The 18898-nt window shown below is 38.5% G+C and overlaps 1 protein-coding gene across 3 annotated transcripts in view; it reads right to left on the minus strand.

Annotated features, from left to right (window-relative positions):
• MTM1 (myotubularin 1) overlaps positions 1–18898 on the minus strand; it is a 97898-nt gene that overhangs the window by 16209 nt on the left and 62791 nt on the right. For all 3 annotated transcript variants that reach the window (XM_051969317.1, XM_051969315.1, XM_051969316.1), the window contains exons 6-9: positions 17524–17625; positions 12066–12149; positions 8864–9013; positions 944–1132 (exon numbers count right to left, since the gene is read on the minus strand). In XM_051969317.1, the coding sequence (XP_051825277.1) occupies positions 944–1132; positions 8864–9013; positions 12066–12149; positions 17524–17625 (525 nt within the window). The remainder of the gene's footprint in view (positions 1–943; positions 1133–8863; positions 9014–12065; positions 12150–17523; positions 17626–18898) is intronic.

Here is an 18898-nt window from a genome sequence, read left to right on the forward strand (position 1 = left end):
ATCAGGAGGTGGGAGGCCTCCCTCCGCCCATGACAAGAACGATCAAAGGTAGACAGGGAGCTAAAAAACCAACCACCCCCCATTCAACTTGGAGCCATTTAGTGTAGGGGACAAATAGCCTTTCACATCTCAATGGGTCCCAAGGGTGCCCAATGCAAGCAATAATGGATATTCTTCATTAGCTATCAAGATAATGTTCAATTTGTTTTCCGGAACTTCCACATAAGGGGGTAGAAAAGTGTTCCATCTTATAAAGTTTGTATCAAAAACATTTAAAATAAAAAAGACTAACACTTAAAAGGGTAAGCTTCAGTCATTTGGAAAATCCTTTTATATGACACGTATCTTCAAACAGGCCAGAGAACTGAGATACTATTACATACGCACAGAGAATGGAGGTATATAAGATTAGGATTTATAATCATTTTATTTTTTGGTAGCTTTGAGTAAAGCTCTATACCCTGTCACAGCAGTCGTGTGTCCAAATGTCCTGAAGTACAAAGCTAGGCTATTCCAGCTGCCTTAGAATGTACTGACTGCTGTTTAAATGGCTAGACTATGATATCACACAAAACTAATTTTACCAAAATCCATCCTGTGGTCCAAACTTTCCCCTTAAAGAAACAAAAATGTTCTTATTTCAGTTTCAATATTGACTTTCACTTCTATCCTTTGACCTCCCCATTTTCTCTGCTGTAAATTGAGGGAGCTGGACTTAATGATCCTCACCTCCTGGGAGCCTCAGTTTCCTCATCTTAAAAATGGTTCCTTCTAGTTGTAGATGGAACGTTCTATGATTGCTATGATTTTTTCCAGTTCTGACTAATGCAGTCTATGAGCTTTATTAATTTTAATTAACAAAAAATAACACTCACCTATAAAATACTTTCTGTTTAAGAAAAACCAAACCATTTCCAATCAGGTCATTAACTAATATGCTTACCTTGTTGGCTACTGCATTCACACTGGGTCTTGCATCAAAGATCGCAAGTTTGGAAATCTGTCCATTAGCCTCCCTGATAATATCAAGATACTTTTCATCATCTTTATTCCTTTTACCACCCATACCAACAAGAGGCTGACTGCAACGCATGATGACATTTTTATTTTCTGGATGAATCCAGGACAGCACCTAGGAAAAGTTCAGATACTGTCAGCCACTGAGAAGCACAACAATGAAATGTGTACCACTATGAAGGAAAGCATATCAATCAGCCAAAAACTATTATTATTTACATACAATTTTATGGCTCTTTCCTCCCTCCACAGCACTGAACACTTCTGAAAATATCACACAGTATGATTAGGTTGAATTACATTGACGAAAAATAGATTTCATCACTTAAAAAGACATTTTTTTTATTGTACCTCTGAAGAGATCATATAGGCACAGCCTTAACAGAGAAGGATTTTTGAAAATTATTTGCTAGGGCCAGCTAGGTGGTACAGTACGTAGAGCAACAGTGCTGAAGTCAGGAGGACCTGAGTTCACATCTAGCCTCAGAAACTCAATACTTCCTGGTTGTGTGACCCTGGGCAAGTCACTTGATCCCAATTGCCTCAGCAAAAATAAATTTAAAAATTATTTTTTATCTAAACTCAGCAAGTCCCTTCTGGCTAACAACCATTTAGAATAGTGCAAGGGGCCCAGAAGGAATCTGGAGTAGGTGGGGAGGCTGCTAGTGTATGTATTTGAGAAACAGCAATCAAAAGATCTCTGAACACATGATGTCTTTCTGATTTTCAGCATTAATGTGTAGGCTCCTTTTTTCCCAGGGAAAACTCCTCAGTCTTTTATTCTGAGATTCTTTACTCTCATTTTAAACACACTAACAAACAGGTGATTTGGTTTCCCAGTTCCTATCAGATTAGAAGCAGGAAACTGGGGAATAGGAGGGCACTAGGGGGAAGTCTTAGAAGCAGTCTGCTGACAACAGCAAGAAGAAACTTCTGACAGGGAAGGAAGGAACAGAAAAATTATAAAAAAAGAAGAAAAAATTTGAAAAGCATGCACAGAAGTCTCAGGCAACTTAGCGCAAAGTCCCTAATATGTATTTGGTATCATGTGAAGGAAGAACTCAAATGAGTAGTTATTTTATGTTCACAACAATGAAAACAAGGAAGAGGAATATATTTTGGAAATATCCACATCCAAATAGTAAAGATTTCAGCATTTAAAAAGAATAAATCAGTTATGCTGAATAGCTCATTTTCTCCTGCTGTGAGATAAATGAAGTGTTATCGTGTGTTATATTTATAATTTGGTTTGGTTATACCATAATTCTAATTTCACTTTCTGCTTGCTTGCTTTCTAAGAGGCACCTTTAAAAATCAAACCTCAAATGATACCTAGAATTAATTTTGTTAGATTCATAATTAAAGGCACACACATTTGCTGGGTCTGTCGAGAAATTGGAGTTTAAACAAAACTATAAAGCATAAACTCCAAAGTCATCCTTATAAAGATAGGATTTCTCACCACACCCAACAAAAGCCAACTTCCAAAAAGGAAGAGGAAAGTCTCTGGCTTGGGCTTCTAAGATTATATTGATGGCAACTCAGTGAGAAAGGCTCTGTGAAGATGAAGCACTTCTTGTGAGCACTCTAGGATAAAGTCTCACTAAGAAGAAAACCTTGGGAGGAAGGCCTGGCTGACAATGACAAGCTTCTGTTAGAAAATATTTTGGGGAACAAGTGCAAGCTAATAACCTTCGAGTATAATCTGGTTTTTCTTTCACATCCAAAAATGTATATGTAAATGCCACCAAAAAGGGATGTGCTATTTTTCTAGTCAAGAATTAGGGCTATACCCTAGAGTCTTTTGTGACTACAGGTTCCAGTGTAGTGAGGCATACAGGTTTGGGCAAGGGGGGGAAGAACAAAACCACCGAGACTGTGAAGGCTGACTCCGTGACCTTGGCTGTAGCGAGACAGTGTTGGAATCAGATCCAAGAACCGAGTACCTCTTCAAATATGATCGTTGTCCATTATCCTCTTAGTCCTTCAGCTGAGAATCTCCTCTCCTACTTTCATCAATCAACAAATATTTTATTAAGCCCTTCTGGTACAGCAGGCACCATGCTAAATGCTAAGCTACAGAGATCAAAAACAAACAGCCCCTGACCTCAAGAAACTTATGTTGTTGTGGTGGTCATTTTTAGTCATCTCTGACTCTCTGTGGCCCCATTTGGGATTTTGTTCGCACAGATACTGGAGTGCTTTACCATTTCCTTCTGCAGTTCATTTTACAGAGGAAGCAACCAAGACAAACAGGGTGAAGTGACTTGCCCAGGATCAGCCTGCTAATATTTGAACTCGGGTCTTCCTAACTCCAGGTCTGGCACTCTATCATTATAACACCTAGCTGCCCCAAGAAATTTCCATTCCAATGGAAATGACAGCACATTCACAAGTATCTACCGACTATATATGAACAAGATACAAGGTAACCTTAGAAGGGAAGGGCATTCAGCTCGAGCTCCCTCATCTCACAATCCCTTGACACCATTTCCCACTAGCTTAACTCCGATCTGTTGAAGAGATGGCCCTTATACACAAAGGGAAGGGAGGGGAGACGTAGAAGGGGACACAAAAAGAGCAATTTCATTTTAATAACCAGGTGCCTGATGGCTAGGTAAATGCCAACAGGAGCACCATATTATCTGTCTAGGAGCTGATCCCACATGCCAGTTAGTCTACTGGATATTTTTTAAAGTATTTTCTATGTGCCAGACACTAGGGAGAAACTGTAAAGAAAACCCCTCCCTCCAGCCCATTTCCCCTCCACATCCTATCAAGTCATCGAGCCATCCCCTCAAGCCTTCCTGCCATCTGCCTGCAGCCATGTGCATGCTCCAGTGGCAGCAAATTATTCCTATAGTCAATCCCTCCATCTGCTTTGTCTTTTATTTCTTCTGGTTCCTTATTACATACAAACATGGCCAATTCCCCACTCATATTTGAAAAATCCTCCCTGGATCCTAGCTATGCCATCCTTTACATATATATATATATATATATCTGTGTGTTCAGATGTATGCGTGTAGACATATATCTGTATATATATCTATATACATATCTATAGATATACATATCTGTATATATGTAGAATATATAGACACACATCTGCATATATATATGTATATATATCCATATCCATATCCATATCCATCTTCCTTTCTTAGCCAAACTCCTAGAAAAAGCTGGCTACATTGATCGCTTCTACTTTCTCTCCTTTCACCCTCTTCTACAATCTGGTTTCTAATCTGCTTACTGAATTGCAACTCCTCTGGGCAACGTTACTAATGCTTACTCCTTTGCTAAAACCAATGGCCTTTTCTCAATTCTCAGTCTTCTGCAGTTTTTGACACTGCTGTCCACTGGCTCCTCCTGGATACCTTGGTCTCTCTGGGTTTCTATGACATTCTCAGATCTCTACCCGCCTTACACGTTTCTATCACTTAGTTCCGAAGTCTCCATTCCTGGATCTTCATGTATTGCACACCCTCTAACTGTGAATACACACCAAGGCTCTGACCTGGGCCTTCTTTTCTTGCCATACTCTTACCTGGTGACCTCATCACTTCCTACATGTTCCATTATCACTTCTATGTAGATGACCCCCACATCTATATATCCAGCTTAGTTTCTCCTCTATATTCCAGTTGGGCAATGCCAACAATGTCCCATGGCACCTCAACTCCAACTCGTCCAGAAAAGAATTCTTAATCTTTCCTCCCAAAACCAAACCCTCCCCCAAACTTCCCTATTTCTGTTGAGGGCACCATGAACCTGGTCACTAGGGCTAAAACTTCAGCGCCAACACTTGGCTCTTTATTCACCCCACAAAGTCAATCAATTACCAAATCATGCTGTTCCAATCTCCACAACTTCTCTTGCTTGTATCCCCTTCTCTCTCATTAATTCTTCTCTCATAAACGCTTCTAGTTCAAGCCCTTGTTAAATCTCATCTGTTCAAGGCAATAGCCTTCCATTTGGTTCCTCTGATTCAACTTTCTTTCTACTCCAATCTATCCTCCACACAGTTGCCAAAGTGATTTCCCTGAAGTAAGTTCACCCTGTAACATATTACAATACCTCCCTATCACTTCAAGGATCAAATATCAACTCTTCTCTTTGGCATTTAAAATTCTTTAAAACCTGATCTATTCCCATTTTTTCAGTCCTCTAATATCACTTCCCTCTAGATACCCCAACTATTGTTCCTTACACACAATACCTCGTTTCTTTTCTCCGTGACTTTGTATTGGCCATTCCCAATGTCTCGAATGCTCCTCATCCTTAACTCTTGGAATTCTTGGTTTCCTTCAAGATTCAGTTCAAATGAAACTCTTATAGGAAGACTTTCTAGTCCTCCAAGCTACTAATGCCATCTTCCCTTATATTCTCTTTGTTTACATTTTATATATTCCTACATATCTATATGTTTTCCCTTCTGTTAGAATACAAGACCCCCAGGGATTGTTTTGCTTTTCTCTTTCTAAGCCTAGCACCTGCCCTTGCTAGGTACTACCAGAGCAGGCAGATCTAAATGCTTGTTGATTAAGACATGTACAGATACCCAGAAGTACAAATTAATTTAAGAAATAATTCACATTAGGTCTACATTCCAGAATTATGTCCCATAAGTATTCTTTAAAGCACATGAGCTGCTAGACTCAGATGTTAACAGCAGACCTAAAGAACTCTTAATTTCTTAAATCTTCCTTTTGAAAAAGCTACCAATTTCAGAATAGATTTCTCTGACTGATAAGACCTGGAAAGTTGCAGACGGATAAATAATTCAAAATGTCAACACAATAAAAATATCATGTACACAGCACATCTCAGAGTATCAACAAACCTTTTAAGATAAAAAAAATTGCTCCCCAGGGGTCAACCCAGTGAGCCACTGTCAATATCTGAAATATAGAAAGCGGGAAGGGGTAAGTACTACAAGAACACAGAAGGGGAAATGCTAATTCAGTTGTCAAAAAAGCAAAGAGACAAGAATCTGTAAACTGTGGGCCGGTGAGCTTGATTTTGATCCTGGAAAAACTCTACAGATAGCTGGTGAATATCTGGAAAAGGAAATGGTGATTACAAAAATCCAGCATGGCTGGAGGGGATGTAGGAAAATCAGGACCCTAATAAATCTACTAGTGGAGCTATGAACTAGTCCAAGCATTCTGGAAAATAATTTGGATCTGATGCTCAAAAGGCTATAAAACTGTGTATACCCTTTTATCCAGTACAATACTGTTATTAGGTCTATGTGCCAAAAAAAAAAAAAAAAAAAACTGAAGAAAAAGGAAAAGGGCAATCCATATGTTCAAAAGTATTCATAGTTGCTCTTTCTGAGGTGGCAAAGAGTTGGAAACTGAGAAGATGCCCATCCATTGGGGAATGGTTGAACAAGTTGTGGTATGTGAATGTGATGGAATACTTTTGTGCTATAAGAAATAATGAAGGGGATGGTTTCAGAAAAACCTGGGAAGACATATAAACTAATGCAGAATGAAGTGAGCAGAACTAAGGGAACATAGTAACAGCAATATGATCGTTGTAAAAATGATCAACTGTAAAATATTCTGATCAATACGGTGATCAACAACGATTCCAAAGGATTCCTAATGAAAAATTGTAGCCATTCAAACTTGCAGACAGACTCTAAATTTAGACTAAAGCACATTTTTGTCCTGCTCCTCCTCCTTCTTCATGTTTAAAATGTGAATGTTTTGGATGACTTCATATATTAAACAAAATAAGAAAGAGCCTACATGGTGCTTTCATCAAGAACAGGTCGTACCAGACTAACTTTAATTCTTTTTTGAGGGGGAACAGCATTATAAAATTGGTAGATGAAAGGAATGCTATGAATATAGTTTGCTCAGACTTATGCAAAGCTTTTGCTAAAGTTTCTCAGACTGTTTCTGGAAAGAAGAGGGAGATGATTACATATATGTAACCTATATCAAATTGCTTCTTGTTTTAAAAAGAGAGGGGACGCAGCTAGGTGGTGTAGTGGATACAGCACCAGCCCTGAAGTCAGGAGGACCTGAGTTCAAATCTGGTCTCAGACACTTAACACTTCCTGCTGTGTGACCCTGGGTAAGTCACTTAACCCCAATTGCCTCAGCCAAAAAAAAAAAAAAAAAAAAAGCCAAGGAGAGAGGAGGGGAGAAGAAGAGGAGAAAAATTTGGAACTCAAAATTTTGTAAAAATGTTAAAAATTGTCTTTTCATATTATTGGAAAAAATAAAATATTATTAAAAAAAAGAAAAGATGGAGAGACGTGGATTAGATGAGAACAGAAGCAGATGGAGTCAGAATTGGTTCGATGGCCAGACTCAGAGTACTTGTGAACAGGAGGTCTCCTGGAAGCATCCTAGGGAACTTATCAATGACTTTAGTCTCAGATGGCATGCTTATCAAATCTGCAGTTGACATAAAACTAAGATCTAACATATTGAAGGAGTAAGGGTCCAAAAAGATCTTGAGAGACTAGAACACTCGGCTGAATCTAATGAATGAAGTTCAATTATCTTATCTTCCAGTCCTATCGTTTGGATATTAAAAAAAAATTCAACTTACAAGTATATGATAGGGGAGGCATAGTTAGCAGTTACTCTGAAAAAGACCTAGGAGTTTTCAATGAACTATAAGCTCTTGGTGTGATCCTGGGGAAGTCACTGAAGTGCTCAGAAAATTTTCTGGGATTGGAGTTGTAGAACAGTTGCAGGATTCTATTGGTAGCCAGAACTTACATACAGCAATGAAATCACAAACCCAAACCAGCAGTGTGATGTGGCAGTCAAAAGAGCTAAAATAATCTTGGGGTACAATAAGATAGGCCCAGCTTCTAATAATAATTCAGTGATAATCCCACAACATTGTCTTTGTCAGACCTCATTTTGAGTTCAATTCTGGTCTCTGCAACTGAAATTTAAGAAAGTTATTGAAAAGATAGAGAGTATGAAGGAAGGAGGCAACTGAGATGGGAAAGATAACTGAGTCTATAATAACACAAAAGACTGATGAAAGCAAATGAGGATATTTAGCATAGAAAAGAGAACATTCAGGAACGACTTGAGAGCTATTTTCAAGTAAATCAAGGGTAATCATGTAGAGGATGATTAGCCTTCCTTTGTTTGGCTCCCAGAAGTAATGGATTAAAGATGCAAAGAGACAATTATAGGCATAATATCAGGAAAGAAACCCTAACCAACCCTAACAATGACCAAGAGTGGAATGAACTGCCTTGAGAGGTGGTGAGTTTCCCTGCTTGAAGCCTGATGTGTTTTAATGGAGATTACCTTCTGAATGTGGTTGAAGTAGATATCTGCTGAGCTTCTTTCCAATTCTCAAATTCTGTGATTTTTGTGATACATCAAGTATGGCAGAAGGTACCCTCTCCACCCTAACTCTAATCTGCCCCTGCTATTTAAAAGTAGCTAGTAAGATAATAAGGAAGAGTACAGATCAATATCAATTCATAAGCATTACAATATAGGACTTTTTTGGATTTGGATTTGTGATTTCAATGTTGTACATAAATTCTTTCTACCAATAGAGCTCTACAACTGTTCTGCAAACTTATAAATCCCTCAGATTTGTCTGAGAACTTAAGTGACTCACCCAGGATCCCAATGAGAACACGTTAGAGACCAGAAAATATGCAATCCTACATTTAAATGATCACAAGTTCTAAATCAGTAGGGTTGGAATTAGTAAGATTTCAAAATATAACAATTAATTTTGCCAAAATCAAAGAACATTTAGGTCACAAGAACACGAGTTGTGTGGAACACTCAAATAGCTAATAAAAGTTATTTTTTGATAACTGCTATGAAGGTGGACTTACCGGAATTCTATTACGGGATCTAAAAGTTGCAACTCTCCTGAGATCATCATCTGTGGAATGATATGGTACCACCAGAATGGAAGGATAAGTTTCACACATTTCAAAGCGTTTATTGACAAAAGATACTCTCCACTGGCCATTGGGCAATCCCTTAAAACAAATGAGAAGAGCAAATTCCATTATTTTATGTTTGATTTGATTTCAAATTTAAGTTCCAGGCCACATTTCATTTTGGGGACTATTTTGTTCCTTTGGAGTTAGTTTTGTACTCAGCACTGACCACATGGTGGCGATAACCTACCGATTTAACACAAACTAGCTACACCAATGACAATTAGAAAAGTTAAGGACAGGAGAAAAACATTTATGGTTTACATAAGCAGATTTTTAGTTGCAGAGGTTCCCTTGAATTTGAGGCCTCTCTGTTCATATTAAATTACTATTTTCTACTTACATAATACATATAACATTAAGACTAAATAATAGCAATGAAACTCATATTTTCCTTTCCCCACCAAATGAAAGCCTTGTGTTCAATTTGAGGGTAGAGATGAGAATCAGCAAGTTCCTGCTCCTTCTTCCAAAAGGGTGTAGCTTTTCCAGTCTATTCAAAATTTCTAGGGTAAATAGATCAAGAAAAATACACAGGGAAGCTCCTTTGGGGAGACTCACTTTGCCACCTACTATGAGTCTTAAATAAAGTTGTTTGGGATTGATTAGTCTGTGGCTGTATGGGAAATGCACTGACTTGCAAACCGAAGAGACTATAAATGTGGTGCTATGATACTTAAAGTACCCCCCCTACAACTTAACCCTGATAAATTTCATCATCAAATTCAAATTCTGAAGGGGTCTGAACTATTCCTTCTCTTTGTTCCTTCATTTATTGCTACACCCACAAGAAGGAGTTAGTGAGGGCATCTATTTGGGGACTGGAAGCTGTGCCTTTTCCTGAGATCTGGGCCCAGAAACCATGGATTCAAGAAGGTATGAGTCTAGACGCTCCTTAGCCCAGAGAGTAAGAAAAAAACAAAAAGATTGAACAGAACAGCTGTCCAACACCAAATCCTTTTGCCACTTCATATATGCATGCAATCTTGGAACCTAGCACTATGTCATTCCAAGTGAAAAAAATCTTAGTTTGGGGCAATTAACACTCTAAAAATAAAGTAAAAATGGTCCATGTGTTCTACATGTCTGAACAAAGTTTCCTCTTTGACATCAAATCGATCCAGTAGAGACAGAAATTGCGAGTGATAGAACAAATCATCACATAAGTCAATTTCAAATTGAATTCCTTTTTATGGGATCTAATAAATGCCTCACATAGACTCTTTTCAGAACCTAACACTCAAACACAAAATTCCAGCACATTGGATCTGATGACAAACCAAGTGATGATCCAGTGGCCGAACTAGAGAAAACCAAGGAATACAGAGGAGTTTTTTTTTTTTTTTTAAGGTCCTCGGGTTGAAATTTTCCTTCAGACAGACCAAGTTTTCATTTCAAAAGATTGTAAACAATGAAAAAACACAAATACAAAATATTTAGACTTGATTTTTGAAACTTATCCGACAGCTCCAAATAATTTTTAAAATTATATGGTTACGATTAGGAAAATTAGAAAATGTCATGAGATAGTACATTGCTCCCAGGGGTCCTCAAACTTTTAAAATAGGAGGCCAGTTCACTGTCCCTCAGACTGTCGGAGGGCCGGACTATAGTAAAAACAAAAACTTTGTTTTGTGGGCCTTTAAATAAAGAAACTTCATAGTCCTGAGTGAGGGGGATAAACGTCCTCAGCTGCCACATCTGGCCCGCGGGCCAGACATCCCAGACCTCTCTTTACTAAAACTTTTAAGGAATTACATGGATGCAGGGCTTATTCCCCACATCAGCATCCGGTTAGGGTTCTACTGTAACTAATTTTCCAGCTAAAACACACACACAAGTGTAAGAGACCACTAACTTCAATGATAATTCCCATTTCTCTGACACAAAGATTTACAAAGCATTTCCCCCACAACAATCCTCTGGAGTAGGCTGTCAGAAGTAGTATTATTCTCCGCTGACAAAGAAATTGAGGCTCAGAAGTGAAAAGACCTTTCCTTATAGTCACTTAGCTAAGTACGTAGCAAAGGCAACCTTCGGTCCGAGGTCTATCTCTTGACAGTATGTAAAACACCAGGGAGTTGGGAAAAGAGGGTTGGACATGTAGACTCAGGAGAGATCTTGGTCCAAACCTGATGTTAGGGAGGGAATGTCACTTGCCTTTTCATTATTCTATGCTGATGAGTTTGTAGGTTTAAATTGGAAGGGACCTTTAAAGGCCATTTTACAAATGAGGGTGATGAGCCACAAGGAGGAGCAGTGGACTAAGGGCATTCAGCTAACAATGGATGAGGGTGGGATTCAAACCCCCTCCCTCAGACCCCAAGCCTGGCACCCTTTCCACAGCAGGAGGGTGTCACCTTCTCCTAGTCTGTTTCATCAGCTATAAAATCACAATGATAAAATCTTCAGGAATCTAGACTCAGTACCAAATTCTAAGCTCAGAGAGTTGGGGTGAGATTCATGAGACTAATGCACATAATGTGCTTGGAGCACTACTGAAAAGTCTGAGCTTATTGTTAGTGCTAATAATGTACTTTCATCAAACCTTCCTTTGGATAAGCAGCTATGAGAGCAAGCAACTTCAGGAAGACAATTTAAATGTCACAAGTTTGTATGGAAAAGGCCTATATTAGCCACCAACTGCTGCTAGTGTACAGAGAGAAAAGTTAGTCTCTCAAACTAAAGAATTTAATGCAGAAATAAAAAATGAACTATAAAGTAGCTGTGTCAAAGACTCGTCTATAATAGTGGCCTAGAATTTATTTTATACACAAAGCAAAGATCTTCCTCAATTGTGTAGAGAGGAAAATAAAGAAATGGAATTAATATGGTCCCTGATGAAGTGAGAACTATGACCTTGGGAATATGTGAGGCTAAAGGTATGAGTAATCACAGAATAGTACAGTATATGCTGTCTGCAATTTGGATAATATTGTTCTGTTATAATTCAGAAGCTCATTAGGATATTTCTGCTTTCCAAAGAACATGACCAATTACAGATCATTGCAATGTGTATTTTTATTTTAATTTACTATCTTTGGGGGTAATTTGCTATATGAGAATCATGGCACAGTACTTATCAACTTACCTGCCTTCTATATTCTTCAATTGGATTATAGACCATCCACCCATTTTCAGGAAATTTTTCTTCATTCAAAAAAGCAAATAAAGGCTAGGAAAAGACAAGGGTAAAGCACTTAATGTCTATGGCAAGGGAACTAATGATATCTTAATAATACATTCTATCACGTGAATTTTCCCCCCTCAAATTTCTATAGACATTTTCAGATTATGCAATGTTTAAACTTTTTATCTTTTTAAACCAGGTTTACAGGAGAAATGAACAATAATGGGGAGAAGTAGGGAGAGTAGCATTAAAAGCATTAAAAATACCTGGAAAAAATGTTGAATCTTTTCCAGAAAGGTTTTACTTATTAAATGATTCTGTTCTTTTCCTGATTCACCAAACCATTATTCAGAATGTTTTTGGTTTCCACAGCAAAAATATTTAAAATAAGTTGATGTTCTCTCAAAACTGAAGCTGGCAAGTTTACTGTAAACTGGTCAATTATCAATTTAAAAGTCTTTTAAAATTGTGACCTCTATTAACCTACCTGTTAGGACCATAACTTCAGTCCTTTACCACATAGCAGGAGTACAATCCCTCTACCACCCAAGGCCTTATTAGCAGATTTCTTTTTTTAAACTACAACTTATGAAACTATTTTTAAAAGTTCATCACTTGGTGATCAACTTTCTGGTGATGAATCCCTCAGAATTTAGCCATACTGGTCCTGGCTATAGGATAACAGACAACGCATAGGTCTACTTCTGGGCCTATACTGGAAGCTTTTCTAGTTTTGTATGGGTGACTACTCTGCCAGCGTAGTCATTGGGAACCCAGGATGTCACCTCCACATCAAATTAAGGTAGAGGAAAACTTTTGTGGAGTTTCACTGACATAGGTCAGAAGAAAATAGACAATTATCCAGAAAGTTTTGTAAAACTTAAGTAACTTACAGCAAAATATCTCAAACCATCCGGGGAAACCTAATAGAAACTGGAGGAACAGTTTAAATGAGCCATTTACTGAAGTGGAAAAATGACTACAGAAAGAAATGATCTCAAGAAATTCTGATTATTCTAACTCCTTTTCGATATTTGGCATTTTTAAGGTACATTCTTATCTTCTACACTCTCATGTCCTATAAGTTTTCAATTCATACTTTTTCAAAACATGTTCATGGCTGTGTCAATAGGAATAAGCAGCTTTACAGAGCAGCACTTTTCTTTGAAAAAGCTCAAAGCGCTCCAATATGTCTCTTTAATAACCTTACAAAACTGGTATGAGATTTCCCCTTGCTCCAGTGAGAGAAATGATCCAGTGTCTCGCCCCAATGGTATTATGGCTTGTCAGTGGCAGAGCTGGGACCAGAACCCAGATTTCCTGATTCCCAGCAGAGTGCTCTTGCCTCTACCCTGTTTCAGCAGCCAAATTTTTTTGCTGAAGAAACTAAACAAAAAGTCAAAGTTGCTACAAGAACTATAGAGATTTCTAATTATTTTCTAAAGCGTTCTACTATATTTGATTATGCTGTGTGATAGATCAGACAGATCTGAGACCATCGTGTTCAATTTCCTCACTTTGGTAGAGGAGGAAACTGAGAATTGGAGGTGAAAACTTCTCCTTTTTGATTACAAAACATGTTGATATGAAATGACATTTGAAAAGATATGCAATATATATGTATGTGACACTTAATAATAATAAACATTTTTGCAATAATCTCCTTACAAGAATTCGCAATAACATTAAGAGAAAAGAATATGAAAGCAAACCAATGAATGTGATTTTGAAAATATGAAATATACCTTAAAACTTTATTTAGAAACTGACTGAATTAAGAAATGAGATCAGGCCAGTGAATTCACTTACAGCACATCCAAATCTTCTTTTGTAGGCCATTCTAAGTGGAAGGTAAATAAAGCTCAATTCCAAGTTCAAGGCATAGAGCGAACAGACTGAATGTTTGCCTGCAATGGGAAGCAGGAGGGGCCAGAGGGTGGCTCGGAAGAAAAACACCCATAATCCATTCAATTCATGACTTGACTTGGAATTGAGCTTTTTAAAATTTCCAGATGCTCTTTCGTTGGGTCCAAAAGCAAGTGTAACCTGAGCAACTCTAATCCTGCCTTCAAATAAACTCCAGCAATCTCCAAAGGTCTATTGGGGTCTCAGTTCTACCTCTCACTTGGTACATAACCTGTTCTTCAATTTTTAAATATGTCTGAGACCATGCATGCAGAAACCAACACAAGCACATCTCACTTTAAGCAGAAGGTTTGTACTGAGAAAGATGCATATAAATCAAACTCTTGTAAAATGAATAATTTTAGGAGGTTATAATTTTAGAAATTTTTGAATGAAAAAAAGACCTTGATATAAAATAGTGCATGATACAGCAAGCCTCTTAAAATGATACTCTGATTTTTTAAAATTATAGCTTTTTATTTGCAAAACATATGCATGAGTTAATTTTTCAACACTGACTCCTGCAAAACCTTCTGCTCCAAATTTTCCCTCCTTCTCTCAACCCCCTCCTCTAGATGGCAGGTATTTCAACACATATTAAAATATATGTTAAATCCAATATATGTAAACAGATCCATACAGTGATCTTGCTGTACAAGAAAAATCAGATCTAGAAAGAAAAGAAGACCTGAGAAGGAAAACCAAAACGCAAGCAAACAACATCAGAAAGAGTGAAAATGCTATGTTGTGGTCCACACTCAGTTACCAAAGTCCTCTCCCTAGGTGTAGATGGCTCTCTTCATTACTGAACAATTGGAACTGGTCTGAATCAATTCATTGTTGAAGAGAGCTACATCCATCAGAATTGATCATAAGTATAACCTTGTTATTACTGTGTACAATGTTTTCTTGATTCTGCTCATTTCCCTCAGCATCAGTTCATGTAAGTCTCTCCAAGCTTCTCTAAAATCAGCCTGTTGGTCATTTCTTACAGAACAATAATATTCCATAACATTCACATATCATAATTTATTCAAGCTTATTTTTAAAAGCTCAATAACTTTCTAATAAAAGCTTATCATGTTATTTAGATATAATCCTGAAAATACAGCCATGCACACTGGTAGACATAATGATCAATGGGACACAGGAATGGAGAAATCCCATTTGGATGTATACTCTGGTCTTTTGTGCAAAAATGCTTCACAGGATAGTTACAGCAAGACAAGTCCTTCCAGGACAGTCTTTTCATCATTTTTAGTTCAGGCAGTAACACTCTACAGTCAGAATAAAAGTATACTATCTTTTGTTTTAAGAGTTAGTATACTGGAATATTCTGTAGAGAAACTGGGGTTAGATGAAACATGTTAAAGGAAAAACATATGCCAGGCTATTATGTATTTCTGATCAAGATAATTACCCTCTCTTTCTTTTCCCATTCACAGCCAATCTCCTAGAAAAACCTTTCTCTCCTCTTTGCCTCCACCTCTCATCATTCCTGAGCCTTTTAGATGGTTGGTGATCAACTTTCTAGTGATGAGTCCCTCAAAATTTAGCCATCCTCGTCCTGGCTACAGGATAATAGATAACACACAGGTCTACTTCTGGGCCTATACTGGAAGCTTTTCTAGCTTTGTATGGGTGACTACTCTGCCAGCGTAGTCATTGGGAACTCATAATGTGCCTCCTGACTTTGGCACCTACCAAATTCCCAGAATATCACCATATAAACTGTTGGAATCCTTACAAAGTGTTAAGTCATTAGAGTTGATAGAGACAATCATTATCTAATTTAGCATGGTTCAGTATGATTGATCTAATCCTACAAGGAGATGTTATGGGCCAGAACTTGAAACAAGGTACTGAGTGGAATTGAGGAGACAATGGTTAAATCTAGTTTAGAATTGATTTAATCCTACAACAAATAATGGTTTCCCAGTGATATAATGATTGGTGTGTACTCAGTGTACAGCATGTAAGCAAGAAGCTCTCAGGGCCAGACACAACAGAAGCCCACTCTCGGAGACAGAGACAGAGTCATTCCATATTCCACCTTTGTGCTGGCTGGAGACATTCACAGAGAGCTAGGGGCTGAAGCTCAAGACTTTGAAGGACACAATAAAGGACTGGATTGTAACTCTTGGCTGTGTTTGAGGTGATTATTACTCTGAACCAAAACTAAGGCTGCCTCCAGAGAACCATCATATTTTAGAAAAGAAGAGAACACCACATAAATGAAGCTGCTCTCGCTGACGATCTCCTCACGAACAAATTCAATGACTTCTCTGCTCCTTTGAAGCTTTTGACATTGCTGACTACTTTTTCCTCTTAGGTACTCTCTCCCTTTTAGCTTTTTTTTGGGGGTGTGTGGGGAGAAGAAGGTATTGGGATATTTTCTCTTGGTCCTACTCTTGCATCTTTTCTCTCCTAGATCATCATGCTTGCCCTATTCCTTACATGTGAGTGTATTTCAGGGATCTGTCCTCTTCCTGTTTGTTTCTAAATCCATTCTCTTGACTATCTCTTCAGATCCTATGGATTCAATGATCATCTTTATGTTCCCGATCTACATCTGTAGCCTTCACTTCTCCCTTGAGTTACAATCCTGTTTCACCAACTGCTTGTTGGCACTCTCTAAATCAATGTGGGCATCTTGAACTCAGCATGTCGCTGCCTTTCTAAATTCTCTATTTGTGTTGATGGCACCATTATCGTTCTCATCGCTGAGGCTGACAACCCTGGACTCGTCCTCAACGATCCAAGCTCACTCGCTCACTCACTCCTCATATACAACAGTTACCACATTTTGTTGATTCAACCTCTATGACATCTCTCATCCATGTGGCCAGCAGGTTAGCTCAGACCCTCTTCCCCTTTCCTTTCTCCCTAATCCGGACTCTACACAGGGGCACAAACTGGGCTGAGTTAGCACATACCTGCCTGGGTGGGACCTCTTCAAAATTTCCCTTTTGACCAGAATACAACGTGTATCCCTTTGTTTGGAATTTCCAGGCTTGACCTCTCTGTTCAGGCTTACTGCTCATTCCTGTCCCTTATACGCTATCTGCTCCACTCCAACAGGCTGAGGAGCTGGTTTTTATCCATTCCACTCTCTCTCCTAGCTCTATGCCTTTGGACTGGCTGTCCTCTGGGCCTGACATCCTCTCGAGCACTATCTTCCATATGAGGGCTATCTGGAGCCATGCCAGATAATACTAGGCAGTAGCCTCAGGAAATGATTTTGTGTTAATTTTGGATTTACTTTTCTCTGTAGAAGATGTTTTCCCCAACAGAACATTAGCTCCTTGAGGACAGAGACGACATCATTTTCGGGCTTTGGATCCCACAGCACCTACCATAGTACCCAGAACACCCCAGGCCCTTCATAAATGCCTGTCTGCTTTACTTATTTATTTATTCATTTATTCAAATAAATGCTTGTTGAATGAAACGAGATAAAAATAAAATATTGAAACACACACTCCAGAACTTGAGGGGAAAAACATTAGCTTACCAAACCATGTGACCGTGGAAAGGCATATTTTGTGAGGATTTCAAATATGTCTCTTCTGCTATGACCTTCCTGCTTCAAAGCAAATCTCAAATTTCTCATATCCTAAAGGGAAGATTAAAAAAAATTATTACCATAACCTTAGATATAGTCATATTAAGTAAAAATATTCAAATTAATTTAAAACTCTTTGATTGACTGAATATCAAAAGGACAATTATTCTATGTGAGTAAATGAATTATTATATAGTACTGTAAATAAACACTTATGAAACACCTTCTGTGTGCCAGGTGAGCAGTAGAGTATCAGGCTTGGAATCGGGAAGACCTGAGTTCAAATCTGACTTCAGCACTTACTGGCTGCAACCTGAGGCAAGTCACTTCCCCCTGTTTGCCTCAGTTTCCTCATCTGTAAAATGAGCTGGAGAAGGACATGGCCAACCACACTAGGATCTCTACTAAGAAAACACCAAATGGGATCACTGAGAGTTAGATATGATTAAACCAACTAAACAATAAATAAAATGTGCCAGGTACTGTGCTAACTACTGGGAAAGGAAGGCAACAAACTAGTCCAAGAATGCTGGGGAGATAATACGCAAACACCTTTGGAGAAACATGATTGAGGCAGGGTAAAGTGAGACAGACTCAGAGGGAAGGCATCAAAAAGTTTTCTGTAGGACTTCTAGAGAAGCCGGGAGGTGGAAATGATGAAGAAATGAGTTTTAGGGATGGGGCGTGGGCAATAAAAATGTCATGAGGCCAGAGAGGGAATGTCATCTGCAAGGAACATGGAGGAAGCCCATGTCACCAGATCGCTGACTACATCTGGAAGACAGTGGCTGAGGTGGGGAGGGGTGAGGTACAAGAGGACTGGAAAGGTCGGGAGAGGTTTTAAATGCTAACTAAACGATTTGCTATTTGATCCTGAGGACAACAGAATTGCAGATGACCTGGATGAAGAATCAGCAAAGCAGACCGAGAAGCAGTCGGCCAGGTAAAGGGAGAATCAGGGGAGATGAGTGTCACAAAAACCTAGACGTTAGGGAAGAGCTCATCAACAGTGTCAACAAGTATAGAGAGGTCAAGAAGGGTGAGGTCCAAGAAAAAGCTATTCACTTTGAGACAGCAGCTTGAGTTGAATGATGAGTTCAGAAGCCAGACTGCATAAAATTTAAAAAGTGAAAAGAGAAGAAGAAACAGCCTTTATGGAGTTTATCCACAAAAAATAGTACCTTCAAAGAAAAGGCAAAAGTTAGTAGTTTAAAAAAATCCCTTGTGGTTATGAATCTTTGAAATCACTGAATTTAACTGGACAGCAGGGTAGGCGACTTGGAGCAGCAGAAGACCTGGGGCTAACTGGAACCCTGTGGTGCCT

This window comes from Antechinus flavipes, chromosome X (assembly GCF_016432865.1).
Source record: "Antechinus flavipes isolate AdamAnt ecotype Samford, QLD, Australia chromosome X, AdamAnt_v2, whole genome shotgun sequence".
Taxonomy (NCBI): domain Eukaryota; kingdom Metazoa; phylum Chordata; class Mammalia; order Dasyuromorphia; family Dasyuridae; genus Antechinus; species Antechinus flavipes.